At 39.1% G+C, this 15,268-nt stretch overlaps 3 protein-coding genes across 3 annotated transcripts in view; 1 reads left to right on the top strand and 2 right to left on the bottom strand.

The window, feature by feature from the left end:
* Nucleotides 1-1,145: 1,145 nt before the first annotated feature.
* Nucleotides 1,146-4,234, bottom strand: LOC101169602 (insulin gene enhancer protein isl-2a). The gene is made up of 6 exons (XM_004069647.4): nucleotides 3,845-4,234; nucleotides 3,474-3,663; nucleotides 2,976-3,232; nucleotides 2,453-2,739; nucleotides 1,789-1,956; nucleotides 1,146-1,710 (listed from the first exon to the last, which is right to left on the bottom strand). Exons 1-6 carry the CDS (start codon nucleotides 3,900-3,902, stop codon nucleotides 1,594-1,596), a joined length of 1,077 nt encoding a protein of 358 aa, XP_004069695.1. The 5' UTR covers nucleotides 3,903-4,234; the 3' UTR covers nucleotides 1,146-1,593.
* A 1,361-nt stretch (nucleotides 4,235-5,595) lies between these two features.
* On the top strand, nucleotides 5,596-11,323 carry etfa (electron transfer flavoprotein alpha subunit). The gene is made up of 12 exons (XM_004069646.4): nucleotides 5,596-5,723; nucleotides 6,761-6,910; nucleotides 7,074-7,155; nucleotides 7,306-7,388; nucleotides 7,563-7,662; nucleotides 7,776-7,886; nucleotides 7,985-8,086; nucleotides 8,267-8,335; nucleotides 8,415-8,497; nucleotides 8,882-8,947; nucleotides 9,387-9,467; nucleotides 11,066-11,323. Exons 1-12 carry the CDS (start codon nucleotides 5,685-5,687, stop codon nucleotides 11,099-11,101), a joined length of 1,002 nt encoding a protein of 333 aa, XP_004069694.1. The 5' UTR covers nucleotides 5,596-5,684; the 3' UTR covers nucleotides 11,102-11,323.
* tmem266 (transmembrane protein 266) overlaps nucleotides 11,179-15,268 on the bottom strand; it is a 21,529-nt gene continuing 17,439 nt past the window's right edge. Inside the window, exons 8-11 of the mRNA XM_023955812.1 lie at nucleotides 14,717-14,832; nucleotides 14,256-14,448; nucleotides 13,727-13,789; nucleotides 11,179-13,647 (exon numbers count right to left, since the gene is read on the bottom strand). Of these exons, the coding sequence (XP_023811580.1) occupies nucleotides 13,010-13,647; nucleotides 13,727-13,789; nucleotides 14,256-14,448; nucleotides 14,717-14,832 (1,010 nt within the window). The 3' untranslated portion in view covers nucleotides 11,179-13,009. The remainder of the gene's footprint in view (nucleotides 13,648-13,726; nucleotides 13,790-14,255; nucleotides 14,449-14,716; nucleotides 14,833-15,268) is intronic.

Genomic DNA, 15,268 nt, shown 5'->3' with positions numbered 1-15,268 from the left:
TAACACACTATGCAATTTTATAAGTGAACACAAAAATAAAAACCGTCTACTAAATGTTTACTTATAGGTTTTCTTGCAATAACTTTAGCTCAGGTAAATGGAGATTTTCTAATTATATTGGTAGTTTGATTTCCATCTTTGACAGCTGAAGTGTCTTTGAGCAAGCCACTTAACCTCACATGGCTTTCTGAAGTGTGGCAAGCATGGCTTTTTGTACAAATAAATTGCTGAAAGACAGTAAATATGTGGTTTATAAATCACTGCAATGTGAAGAGAAAAAAAAATGTGTTTTCAAAATGCTTAATAGAAATTTGATATTGAAATTCATATTGCATATATTTTTTTAAAGAACAGATTTGGATAAATGTTACCTTAAATACTCGATACAATTTAAATGAATTGGTTTCTAAAGTGTATTCTAATTTAAACACTTTCTGGACCTGTTTTGTCCTCTCCCTGATTACCCTCTTTTATCAGCTATTACTGGATTTTTAATTTGAAAGAGGCTTCATTTCCTTCCCTGATAAAAGTCAACCCTCCCCAACAAATTGTTCAGGTGTAGTGTGTCCGTTTCTGCTTTGACCCGGGTGCTCTCTCGTGTCCTGCGGCAATTAGTCGCTCAGGATTCCAGCTGGAATGAAAATAAACTGGAGGCACGCCGGGATGCGTCCGCAGGCTGGGAGTCGCCTCAGCGCTGCGCCGCTGCACGTCCTGCTGTGGGTCCACTTTCTGTATCCTTTTGCAGGTGATGCCAGATGCAGATAAGCGGCCGCCGCTGCTTGTGTTCTGTCTAGACTTGTAGCCCAACTTTAAGTCCCGGGGTTCATTTGTCACTGCAGTACTACTTATCGAAAAGTTTTTTGTTTGTTTTTTTGGGTAATTTCCCCCCCCCCCCCTAGTTTTGACCATTTTCAAACCTCAAATTGAGACGTTCCAAACAGCACCACACATGAGCCTGATGTTCTATAAAATTACAACTGCGATCGGTCAGTAAGTCATTTGGCTCAGAAACTGAGCATGAAGAAATAAATAAAGTTACCCTCCAATTTTTCTTTCAGCGGCGCATAAAACACCCCTGTATCTATAATGGCGCAGCCCAACTTGTTTATTTACTTTTCTGTCGTGGAACAAATAGATTACGCGTGCGTTATTCAACAGTTTTATTGATACGATCAGCTATGTCTGCTCTCATAATAAATAGTAATAATTTATTTCCTGCGTAAAATGCAAACTTTGTGAATTGATTTGTTCAAAATAATTTACAGGAGTCGATAGGGAACGTTACAGATCATGCAAATGTACAAGTTTGGGGCAAACATACTGTAAGGTCCAGCACAGGCGAACGGGCCTTAAATCCCAGCAAATATTCCCAGTATATCCGTCTCTGGCCCGGGGTTCTCTGCAGGAGCCCCGTCGTGTCCATTTGCTGTATCCAAAAAGGGGAGTACGATGCCTTTTTACGCACAAGGAGCGATTAGATCTCCAGACTTTAACGCGTCCTGCAGCATAAATCCATCGTGTTTGGAGTGAATGAATGTCAGATGCGCCTTTTGCACATCCAGTGAGAGCCGCCATGTTGACCCTGCGGCTGCCTCACGTGTCGACGGGACTCGGCACCATACTGTTCGGTGTGTCCGGTAACTGCGATGACAGAGAGGTCACATCACTGCCCGAGGAGTTCCCCAAAGAGCCCGATTCAGAGAAAGACACCTGCAGGAGTACAAATGAGAAAATACCTGAAGAACTTCAAACAACCAACCTTAATTTAATGATTAAAAAAAAATGTACCAGATGTTGGAAAGCAGGCTGATCCAAGTCAGTCTCTAGGGCTAGATCACTAAGTGTCTTCCACGGGGTTTGGTAGGTTTGCACCTCCACTGGATTCCCCTGGACGGTCGTGTCGTGTCGGATAGGACTGCCTGCCACCAAAGGGGTGCCTGTCAGGCCCTGCAGATTCTGAAGGATGAAGAAGTGCACCAAGTTTACTCAAACGTTGATCTGCGCAAAGATTCAATCACTACAGGACCGACAGTTTCTGTGGTCTATTCGTAGGAATCCACGTTACAGTCAGCTCATGCATTTAAAAGGAAACAGCATGAGGAGCTATCATAAAATAAAAGACAGCTTGTACATGGATCATAAACTGTGCTTGTTTCATTCGGTTGCTGACGAATCGGTCTCATCTGTCCTTTGTTTTAACAGTTTTCAAATTGAAGGTTTGGATATTTATAATTAGCTATTAATATTCTGCGTTTTAAAATTCCAATTTTAAGTTAGATAACGTTCTGTAGATATTGCATAATTACTATTAGCATTTTTATTATTCAGTAGATGATTAATCTGATCTTGAATGGTCCAATAGGCCGCGTTACGCGCAGGTGCGGAGCACTTTTGCGCAGTGAAGTCCAATTTTCCATGGAAACGCTGAGGCGTCCCTAACTCTGTCACTCACGGTTTTGTCGTTGTGCTGCTGCTGCTGAATTTGCTTCATGAGGATGGACTTCTTCTTGTCTTTGCAGCGTTTGTTCTGAAACCAGACGCGGATCACCCGGGGGCTGAGGCCGGTCATCTCCACCAGCTGCTCCTTCATCAGGGCGTCCGGTCTGGGGTTGGCGTTGTAGCAGGTGCGCAGGGTGTGAAGCTGCTTCTCGTTGAGCACAGTCCGGACACGGGTCGTCTTCTCAGACTGCTTGTGCACGTGGTTTCGGTGGTGGGAGGGATGCCGGACCGAAATTGGGTCTGTGAGGGAAAGCAACAATGAAGTTTATGCACGTGGCAAAAAAATTCTCAAATTTTTCCTCAAACAAAATTTGATATCTGGTAAAGTAACGTTAATTTTAACTTTAAAAAATGCATTTTCTATTAAAACGTATCTTCAAATATAGAATTAAACTATATAATTATACGAATTTTCTATTACACTATTATTATTATTATTTAATTATTATTATTATTGTTGTTTTTTTGGTGGGTACCCGATATGTGCAGTGTTCTTTTGTGAAGGTTGTCCGGACTCAGCGGGCTTCCTGCAGAGGCCCGCTCCAGCAGGTCGTGGTTTGCGCGGCACAGCAGCTCGTCCTCTCGCAGGGAGAATTCGTCTCCAGGCAGGAGGTGCCGGCTGCACACCGAGCACCGAAAGCACTCCATGTGATATACTTTTTCCCGAGCTCTCATCACCAGGTCACTGCTGCAGAAGCCCGTGTTACACTTTGCACATTTGATACCAAACAACCTGGGAAGAAGCAAGAAATTGCGCATGAAATAAAGGAGCGTCCTTCAAAATAGTGTCTAAATAATGTTTTCACGCATATTGTTTTGCCTAAATCAAAAATATTATACATGTATTATGTATACATGCAAACACTATAAAAATCTGACAAAAAATCCTACGATTCCCATAGTGGTGCAATCCAAAAAACAATTTGAATAATACATGTATAATGTAAATGCAGTACTGTACAAGTACTCCTTACCTTGCATAATCTCTTTTACAGTAGGTTTTTCCGTCCCGGACAAAACAAGTGCAGGTCTCATCCAGATACTGGTTGCACTCTGCACACTTGAGACAAGCCGCATGCCACTCCAGGTCCGGGGACACTCTCAGGATGTACTGGTCGTGTATTTGACTTCCACAGCCCACACACATTGCGATTCCTGACTTCTCTGTGAATTGGAATTTAACAATGCACGTGAGCGCTTTGCAAAAAAACTTATAGCCCCCCCCCCCCCCCCCAAAAAAAAAAAAAAACAACACAAAAATCAAAAACAAAAGGCACATCTTTTATATATAAAAAAATGAGAGGTAACGCATCTGTCCATCTGCGGATTGTGAAAAGTGGCTTACTCTTTGAATGATCCCCCATATCATCCAAGAAGGAGGTGTTGAGGAGGATGTCTACCATGCAGGAGGAAAAAGTGGAGCCTTAAAGCCGACGGACGGACGGAGGAGAGGAGCGGCAGAGGAGACCGTCCCGTCCCGGGGCTGGATAAGAAACTCATAGTCCTCCTCCGAGAGGTGGGGAGAAAACAGGGATCATCGAGCAGTGACGTCTGCGGGTCCGGGGCGAGGGTGCCATGCAAATCTGCTCAGGACCCCCGCTTTGTTTGTTCTTAAGCCTTTATGAGCTGACTTCTCTCTGTCCCTCAGCTCTGCTGCGTGCCGGGCTCTACTGAGACATTTTTGGTAACTTGTTGAACATTAAGTAACCGTCACCTGCACGCGCGGTTTGGAGGCGCAAAATGCATTATTTCTGCTTGTTATTTATGACACTGTTGATGTCATATTGATCTGACGTCTTTCCACTTATAGAAAACGTGTTTTAAACCGTTTAAAGGGTGGTCATTCAAGGACTCCTCTCACACATATTGAGCCATACTCGCATTGCAATATACATATCCCTATTACAGTGTGATTGTTGATTTTTTTTGTAAATATTTGTGTGTTTTGTCTTTTTGTTTTTAATCTTTTTAGGTTCATCCCACAGCAGGGAGCCCTCTACTGGAGGAAATTGCTTACACCTCCCAGGGAGTTTACCATAAATAACATTAAGTTGCACAGTTTGGCAGACCATTGTCATTTGTTTAAAATTAGGTTTAATTTTTTTTGTTCGTTTATTTTATTAAACAAACAAACAAAAAAAGGAATGAGAAGCCTGATGGTTTAAGGTCATTAAAATGGAAACAATTACAAAATACTTTTTTTTTGGCGAACCATAAAGATCATCACTTCCTTCTACATCCGTAACAACTCAAGAGCTTTCCTCATTGTCGCCTTCTTGATTTGGTCCTGCTTCTCTTGATCCTGCCTTAAAAAGCTGATATTAAGTCCTAATTTTCTGTTTCTATTGTTGCTTTTTAGTTCAACACAACCAAAATTAACACAGGGATTGTTTTAGTATTGAAATATATTTTATGTAATTTAGATATTTGTTTTGCCACGTATGTTCACGGTTTTGTTGTTGATTATAAGTATTTTTATTTAGTGTATTACCCCAAATATGATTTATTTACCTCCATTTGATCGATTATAAACTGAAGACTTTTGATTTCGTTAATTTTATTGAAAAAATAAGAAACTTTTTTCTTATAAACGCATTAAACACGTTGATATTTTACAGTTATGAGGCAGATCGTAACTAAGAAGAAAGAAGAAAAGCTGTTCAGCCTTCATTAGACTGCACGAAAAATAAGAAAACTGGTTGCCAAAGATTTCACCTTTGTGTGTCCTGTAGATGTTTGTCTTGTTTCAAATGTATTTGTATTTTTTTATTGATGTCAAAGACATTACATTTCTGTTAACTCAATATGGAAAGCAAAACGCCACAATATGGCCTGTTCTCGATGTGAGTATTCTGATCATGTAGAAAAGTAATGTGATTACAAAAGACTACACAAACGGGATACTCAGGCTGCATCTAAACAGTAACGTATAATGTGTTCTATAACTTGTCTAAAGTGTAACTGAACCACGAAACTTAATTAAAAAATGTACATTAAAAAATTCATATTTTTAACAAAATATTATGAATCTTTATATAATATGAGTATTATTTCATGTCTCTCGAGATAGAAAGGGAGAAACAGACTTGACCGGAAATTACATCACATTTTTGTTTTATCGCGAGAGTTCCGCAGATGTCCAGCTTTGCCACTGCTACAGAGTAAAGCAAACTCCAGCATTCGACATGAACCGGGTCTTCAGCAAAGGTTCCTTGAAGAACCTGGTAGGAATGCGACTATTATTAACACATTCAACATTTGTTATTAGCATATACTGTCATGGCTACTCAAACAATGATGGCGTCAGTTACTTACTTGTGTTTGTTGCAGCTGCGCTAAGGCTAGCTTGGACAGCTGCATAGTTGTTAACCTTGGACGTGATGCTAATGTAAATAACAAGTTAAAATGTTATTTGACGTAATCTAATCATTTATTTGTATATGTTACATGCTAAAATCTTGTGGAATCATTAAGAATTACATTTTAGTCGATGTCAACGATTATGAAACCTCGTAATGTGTGGTTACGAAACCGATATTATGTCATTGACTTGACTTGTTGTTGTGTCTTACATCTATCTGTCTATCAATCTATTTTTAAGTACTTCAGTGTAGATATTGAACATTGTGATAAAACAGAAATGGTTTGGGTGACTAAAATGGATGTAAAATTAATTAAATAGCTGAATTAAATAGAACAATAACACTCACTGCAGTTAAAACATCTGGTATGTAAGAAGATACCCGCAAAACCTAAGCACACTTTAAATAGCTATTCTGTCTTTCGTCTGTGTTTTTTTAGATTATTTGTGGTTTAGTTTAGCATACTTTAATCAGTTTTGATAAGTTATTTCCTAAATGGTGCATCCTTAAACATTTTTTATATTTAACGCCAGATGCCATTATACAATTATATTTATTTAGTGAGAGTATACATTTTGTGGTGGCTTATTTTTGTATTTTTCTGCATTAAGTTTTACCTGCAAAACTAGTGGCAATCCATCACATCCAGAGATGGCTTGTGCTAACTGGTTTACTTGAACATGACCAGCTGCAGCTGCTCTGTAAATGGCAGTGTACTTTGTTTACCTGAGCCCAGCACCACATACACATGAGCGAGTGACTGTCCCACCTCTTACAGTGCACGGGAGCAGGTTTTGTCTGGTTATGCATTGCTGATGTTATTAATAGAGTACCGTAAATAGACCACAGCAGACAATTGACAGTTGAACTCGTTTTGACTGAGATTGTTTTACCCCCAGACTGGCCTCATCCAGCGGTTTCAAAGCACCTTGGTCATTGCAGAACACAGCAATGAAAAACTGACACCTATTACTCTCAACGCCATCACTGCCGCCAGTAAACTTGGTGGAGATGTAGCTTGTCTGGTTGCAGGCACAAATTGTGCCAAGGTGAGTAAATGTGTTCTGACCAAGTTGTCTCAGAAATAATAGAAACTTTTTAAAATTTTTGTTTGTAAAATGCAACCAATCAAACAGATGCTATTTTTAAGTTTTAAACATGAACATATTGGTAGAAAATACCACTAAAAATATGTGTACTTAACTGTTTTAGATTGTGGAGGAGCTAAGCAAAGTAAAAGGTGTGAAGAAGGTTCTGGTGGCGCAACATGACGCTTACAAAGGAGCCTTGCCAGGTATGTAAATATTTGTTTAATAGTTGTTTAAAAATGTACTTGAAGTGAAAGATGCTTCTTTTAGGTTTACTTGTAAATTTTCACATCTTTTCTCTTTCCCAGCTGAGTGAAAAAGATTATTTGAATTTTTGTTTCTCTTTTTTTGATTAGAGGAGTTGACTCCACTTATTCTGGAAACACAAAAGCAGTTTAACTTCACTCACATCTGCGCTGGTGCATCTGCTTTCGGAAAGGTCAGTAATGAGGAGACTCAATATTTATTAGCAAAATAAATAGATAAAAATACAAGCTCCTTATTCGAGGGTTAAATTAAAGTTGTTTTTCTATGGCGCCATACTACAAACACGCTCTTGTCTTTGGATTTACTATTGCTCGGCACTGTATTGGTGAATCTGTTTCTTTTGTAGAACTTGCTGCCCAGAGTCGCTGCAAAGTTGGACGTCGCCCCAATTTCAGATATTATCGAAATCAAATCTCCTGATACGTTTGTAAGGACCATCTATGCAGGTAAAGCTTTTTGGGTTTATTTCACGTTGGTAGCATTTTTTTTTTTAACAGTCATACATTGAGCACTTTTCAGTGAGAATTAACCCTTTTTATTATTGGTTTGAATGGTGTAGGAAATGCCCTCAGCACAGTGAAATGCAATGAACCAGTGAAGGTCTTCACTGTCAGAGGGACGGCTTTTGAGGCAGCTTCAGTGGAGGGAGGAAGTGCTGCTTCAGAAGATGGTAGCCCAGATCCACTTCCTTCTTTTGCGCATAAGAAATATTGAGCTCTATATTAGTTGACAAAGATTTCTTTTTAATGGTGGTTGTTGGTCCTGCAGTTGCTCCGGCTGCTCTTGCTGGAGTGTCAGAGTGGCTTGAACAGAGTTTGACCAAGAGTGACCGACCAGAGTTGACAGGTGCAAAGGTTGTGGTGTCAGGAGGTATGTAGATATGATATAAACTATCCACCTACTCTGCACTTTCTGTGTCAGCAAATCTCCCCATTTTAAATTCTTTAAAAGCAGGGCTAATACTTTATAGTTGCTAGTATGAGGGTCCACATTTGTAGTTTGAAATGTAGGATAATTGCTTATTTTCTGTCATGTTTTTCTGCCCTTTAGGAAGAGGATTAAAGAGTGGAGACAACTTCAAGCTGCTTTATGATCTTGCTGACAAACTGAACGCTGCAGGTATTCTTTGGAAGACTGTCGGCTTTAAACTAGCAAATTATTTGCTTTCATTACTTTAAACCATTGTTTTTTTTTGTAGTTGGAGCATCTAGAGCTGCAGTGGATGCTGGATTTGTCCCAAACGATATGCAGGTTGGACAGACAGGCAAAATTGTAGCTCCGGTATGTGTTTTTTCTTTTTCCTCAACAATTTTTTTTAGCAACATAGTAATTCACAGTAAAAAAAACTTACGTTATAGCTAACTTATAGTTTTATATACCATGGTCCTGGTGAATACTCCACTTGGATTGGCTGCAGGATGTTCATTAAAAAAGTGACAGTGGACACTTAGTAGGGCATTATTCCTAACATGTCACACTCAAAACACTGACATATTTGGGATTTAAAAGAAAACAGACATACATTTATTTACCTTGTTGAGAAAGTAGCTGTCAGTCAATTGTTCTTTCATCTTCAATACTACTCTTAAAACACACATTTTTATTTTTTTACATAGTTTAAAGAGAATGAAATTATCTTTGTTTATTTGTTTCTTTTTTTGACAGGAGTTGTACATTGCAGTTGGTATTTCAGGAGCGATTCAACATTTGGCTGGAATGAAAGATAGTAAGGTAAATTTACAGGAGCTCAAGGGGACAGAACAGAAATTTTCCACACTTTATTATTTAGGGATCATTTTGGTTGTTTTTAAAATAGTTTTTCCTTATTTTCTTATTGGTCGTTTACTTAAAATGTGTTTAGCTTAAAATACAAGTAAAAGTATCAGGTTTTTCTATTAGACACAACTTAGTGAATTGGTCACATTTCTTTCTTTTTTTTTCCACTTGTTCCTTTGGTGCAAAAAATCTGGTATTGTTGACAAATTGTACGAAAGGCTACATAACTTAAATGTAACTCTTTATGCTCTTTTTTTTGTTTTAGGTTTTTATATGGGAAACCAAATATTGTCTGTATAGAACACTATATCCATGAATCTCACACGATTTAATAATATGGAAACAGTTAGTGCTTGGACATGTTTTACATGTTTTTTTTGCCTCTTTCATATAGACTATTGTTGCTATCAACAAGGATCCTGAAGCTCCCATTTTCCAGGTGGCTGACTATGGCTTAGTGGCAGATCTTTTTAAGGCAAGTGTTTGACTGGAAATGTGTCAGTTGTTGCAACCGACTATGACTAAGCCATTCTTGGACTTGTTTTCATGTATACGTTTTTTTTAATCTTTAGGGATGCATGATTGTAAAAACATAACATTTGTTTTGCTCACTTATGAATTTTGCATGGCGCCTTATTCCACCCAATGGAAATGTGTGTCTGCTGAATTATTAAGCTCTTGAATGAATCTACGGAGGCTCTGGCTGCAGCTTGTCACAACATGGCAGGCCAAAGCAGCGATTGTTACCCAGTCGCGTGATTCTTACTCGGTGTGGTTTAAATAAACCCAAATGTGCCACGAAGAAAGTTTTAAAAACGTCTCGTTGGTTTGGTCAAAGCGGTTTTATTTTTAGCCTCGACCTCTTATACGCTCAGTTGCATTCTTGCAATGAGCTGGCACTTCAGGACACCGAGCCAGGGGTTTTGGCATCACTATTCTTCCAGGGCTGTCTGTGAAAGGCTAGTAGGGTATATTTTCATGTGTGTCCTGTAGTTCATGTTTTATTTAGCTCCTGGAGTGGTGCTGGAGCAGCACAGGTGTCCTGACGAACTCAGTGGAAGTGATTAGCAATAAGTTGGTGGCAGTGGAGTTGTGACCCACTGAGTCGGATCAGCTTACATGTGACCACTCCTCGGATAACTGTTTAAAATGGATGGGCTTTCTAGCTTTTCCCCCAAATGGACAGTTGATACTCCACGCCAACATGGTCAGGGACTGATTCTATTCTGGGGTTTGCTGATAGCAGAAGCAGTTTGAACTAAACTGTATTTATTGAGCCAAATACTCCTTAAGAGTAATCAATTATGCATGTTTTAAAGCTGTGTACGCTCACAGTCGGGGTTTCCAGGTAGGTTTTCAGCTGTTTTTCAATCTCCGTTTCAATCATTAAAAGAAATGTGGTCAATTAAAGTGATCTCACACATCAAAGGACTCAAACAGCATTCATTGATTCTTTAGCGAAACAGAAAATGCCATCAGCTTTATTTTGTTAAGTCAGTTGTGGTCACAAAAGAGAAAACTTAATTAGAAAAAAATAAAAAAATAAACATGAAATCAACCTAAATTACGAACAAATTACTGCAAAATGTAGGCAAAAACATTAAATAGCAAACTATGACCCAGAAAGTATAATAGCTGCACCAATTTTTAAATGATGAACGGAGCATCTGCATATTTGTTATGCCGGCTTCAGTGAAAACATGAAGAAAAATGGATGACATCTGTTGTCTATTTTAAGAATAATGTCTTTACTGGGCACCAGGAACCAGTTGGGAATTGGTTTCAGAAAAATCAGTGTAAACTTTGTTCTTTCTTTTCAAACTTTCATTAGCAAAGGTTAAAACACCTCCATTTGTCTTTAGCACCCATAAAAACAAAATAGCAAATTAAGTCAACATTCTTTTTCAGAAATTTACTTTTAACTGGAATTATATATGGACATTTTTATTCATCCATGTTAGTTGATTAATTTTGAAGCTAAATTGAATGGAAAACGGGTCCCTTTTTTGGCAACAATGTTAAAGTTTGATTCTGGCAAATCATTTTTGCATTTTTTTAATTTTTATTTTGAAGGCCGTTCCTGAGATGACGGAAGCACTGAGCAAGTGAAGAGCCGCGCTCCACCAAACCTTCAACAGACTTCAACAGCTTCAGCAAGAGTAATAACAGGAAACCTGCTCATTGCCTTAAAGAGTTCCTGAAGCTGCGTGTTTCAGCGTCGAACCAATGCCGCCGTCAAGATCCACTATTAGTAGTTTCAAGAAAGAAATACCAGTTTTTGTATATATCCTACAAATACTTAATTCCTAATAAATGATCTGTACTAACCTATGGCAGTTTTTATTTTTTTGCTCTTAATAGTATATGGTGTGATACTGTGTCAACGCCGAGTAAAACATTCACACAGTTGAGACTCTCCAATGATTCTTTCATACATGTTTAGTGCAGCTTCTTTGATTTCAACACATCTGGCATGAAATTGGTCTTACGGAGGTTCCTGCTTGCATTTTTGGTTTTGAAATCACCCAAACTTATTTAAAATGTTGTGCCCTTTTCTTAGTCTTCAAGTTATACTGGCTCTTTTTTTAAAGTCTTATTTATGTATTTACACTTGTGGCTAAAAATGTAGGAGCAGTTTTTTATGGCTTTTTCAGCTACTATTAATACATAAGCATTTTAAGCTTTTATTTAGCTCATTTTGGGGCTTTTTTCTGGATCATTTCTATTTTATGTTGAATTGCTCACTGGCTTAAAGCATCAAATTCTAGGCAAACATTTTCTTTTGTAAATTTTGCATTTACCTTGATTCCAAGCTTTTTCTTTTGCCATTGTGACATTTGTAGCAGTGTTTACTATTTATCTGTTTTCCTACTTTTTTGGGCTTTATCATAAGCATTCCAGCCTCCATAATTTCACTTTATATGATCACATAAGCTTAAATTAGCTTCCTTCGCCATTTTTTGACTGTCATTTTCAGCTAATGAAGTGTAAAGCAAGTAGTTTGAAAGTCAGTTATTCCACATTTTCTTCTGTGCTTAAGCATATTTCAGCCTTAGTATCAGCATTTCTTTATGCATTGTACATAAAATGCTAAAGTTTCTAGTTTGAACCTGGTATTCTTGTAGTTAGCACATTTGTAGGAATAAATACCTGATGAAATCACAGAGGCACCTTTTGCTGGATATCATGTTGAATCAAAGGGCAGGCACTTACAGCAGTGCTTTTAAATAGCAACGTGGCCTTACAGTTAATTCAAATTTGTTTTAAAATGCTATTTTTTTGTCCTAATGATGTACATGATGCAGTGTTACTTTTTCTTTATCCATTGCAGTTCCCTGTAAAAAAATATTTTTCAGGAAGGGAATGCTGGTTTTTCATTGACATTTGATCGTAATTTAGATGCTTTTTCTCTTTCTAGAATCAAGTTATTAAATGTTCTAATATGAACCATCATCATAAGAGAGATTTTCGATCAATTCAGGTAAGTTTTATTAAAAGAACCCCCATGGTTTCTGAATGTTTTAGATCGTTTTTACACCTTCCTAACAAACAAAATACCGTGCGTAAAGTAGAAGCTGAGTGAGCAGAAGTACCCTGTAGTTATCCATTGAAAGGCTTGATTTGCCTCATCAGGTTAGGAAGTGACCCCATTTCCCGGGGAAGTGACGATGCACCACCGGGCCGCTCGTTCTTCTGCAATCAAACTTCAACACAGGATTTTCTGTACAGGTTTGATTGAGAAGCTGAGGCTCAGGCCTCAGTGCTGGTTGCTTTTTTGTTTGTTTTTTGAAAATTTATTAAAGAAAAGTAAGAAAGGGTTCGGAGTGTCAGTTCCTGATGAGTGATTTCAAATCTGCCATCATCTGCAGATGTCTGATCTGTTTGTTTCTGTTCCTGCAGTACAAGCATTGCGGGCATACAGCCTTTGTGCCATTGACTTCCAACAGCAGGGTGCAGTTTTGCATGAATTTTTGCATCTGATCTAAAGGACACGCTCTGAAATGGTTCTGCAGGAACTTATGTCTCTGACAGGCGATGGACTGGAGCATCCACTGACCCTATCATCCTGTACTTCTCCCCCAGAAGAGGCTCATTACCCTTCAGATGGATGACGGTTTTTGCCTGGAGTCCGATCCGACTGTCTTGGTTCCTCTTGTTGAAGATCTTGACCCTATGTTCTAGTTCTGGGCTTGTTTTAGTGGAACCTGTCGGGCTGGGTGGTTTGAGGTTGACGGGGTCCAGAGCCTTTTGGGTGAGACAAGAGTCCTCAGAAAGAGAGGACAGGAGCTCCTGCACCACTGCACTTGGACTTCCTCTGGGCTGTGTGCCCAGGGCTAGAGGGCTGCTGTAAGGTGGCGGGTAGCAGCGCTGGTCGCTGTAGTCTGTGGAGGTGGAGGCCTCACGTACAGTGGAGCTGCAGTCCATGCTGGAGCCCAGCGTGTGGCTGCTAATGCTGTGCTGACGGGCGCTGAAGCTGGTGCGGGATCCAACAGTCGTGGAGACTTCGCTGACCGAGCTGCCAGTGCGCTGCAGACGACCTGACAGCACCGCGTCTGCGCTCACCAGGGTGGACGGAAGCTGACTGGGATTGTTTGGCAGGTGCACGTCTATGGCTGCTGTGGTGATGACACGGGCCGGATCAGGGATCCCCAAATCTGCAAAAAAAAAACACAGACACGACCTTGAACTACAGAGATGTGTGACCTGTGGATTTGGTGTGAGTAAGATGCTCACCACTGCTTTGCTCACTGTAATACTGACTGATATAGTTGTTCATGTCATCTTGACCATGGAGATCTAAGAAGGTTAAATAGCGACAAGTCAGTGAATCTTCTACCTTATTTAGAAACCTTGTATTACTTTTACCAAAGACAATACTGTAAGTTTCCCCTAAAAGGGTCAAGCAGTTACATGAGCTATCACAGTGCTGTCAAATCTTATTTTTCTGTAGATTTTGCTTGGGTCTGCACTGTTTGTATCCTAATTTTTTCACGTATGACAACAGAAACGTTATATCAGATTCATAGCCTGATCACAACTTCTTTATTACATTTTACGCCCATTTAAAGTTATTGTGCCATCTTAGTGTTATTACAAATGTTAGACTTTCAAAGGGGCTCAATTTAACTTCAGGTTAAATGTCGTCTTGTGAAATTGGAAGATTTGCATAGTTTTTAAAAATAAATGTGAAACAACTCCCTTTTACTTTCTTAAAATTCAGTTTTTGCAGTGTACAAAACAATTTGAGTGTTCCAAACGATACCTGAAGGGCCGACCGGCTCCCTTGCCTTGGCTGGACCGTGATGCTCAGAGCCACCAGGGGCCAGTCCGTCCACCTCATGAAAACTGTTGCTCTTTTTGCTCCATATATGGTGGATCTGCATGGCTGCTTCCCGCTCTGCTACCAGATCCAGATCCTGCTGGGCGAGGTGAGCGCGCAGCTGTCTGATTTCAAACTGAAAAGGAGAAGGAAAAAAGAACAAAATACTGCAGACACTGCATATAGATCAAAGTGACGTGACCCTACATTAATTGAATTTACATAATTTATTTCTAAGGAATGTTGTTTATCATTTTCGTTTAATCAGTTCCTGCAATAGTAGAATAAAAATATCTGTTTAGTTCACAGGTACCCTTGGAAAAGTAATGTGCTGCCCTCTGTTGGCCAATTGCAGCTATAACGTAATGTGACCAAAACAAGAAGTGTAAAATGCACAAACATACAGCTTGTTCCTGGCAGATCTGTGTCAGACGATCGAGCTGTTCCTCTCTCAGTGCCTTGGCCTTCTCGTACTGCTGCATCTCCAGCTCCATATCCACCTTCACCTGCAGCACATAAGCTAAAAAAAAAAATGGCATTAAGTCAGTTTTCCTTGAACAAAGAAACATTTGTTAGTTCTTTTATATTGTTACGAAAATGTTTATTTATTTAGTATATAACATTGCATGACAGTAAAAAAATACTTTTGTATTTTGAATACTTTTGTGAAATAAAGGCTTGGAGATTCCTTTAAGTTATACTTGTGCAGAAGAAAGCAAAAATTGAGTAAAACATCTATTCTGTTAGGTCAAGATGTTAGTTAGTTGGAGATGGACTAAAGATGAAAGCAAGTTCAAACCTTCACACTATCTGATCATTTTCTTACTCCCTGCAGTACTTATAATGACCACATTGGGGAGCGGTGTGATTAGAATAAAATGATTTCAGAGATCTCATTGCAGTCATGGTAAAAATGTTTTGAACTGCTTATTGTAAGCAAAGCAGATTTTTTTTTT

Source organism: Oryzias latipes, chromosome 6 (genome assembly GCF_002234675.1).
Source record: "Oryzias latipes chromosome 6, ASM223467v1".
Classification (NCBI taxonomy): domain Eukaryota; kingdom Metazoa; phylum Chordata; class Actinopteri; order Beloniformes; family Adrianichthyidae; genus Oryzias; species Oryzias latipes.
Note: the sequence above shows the minus strand (reverse complement) of the source record. Positions and strands in the feature narration are given on the sequence as shown.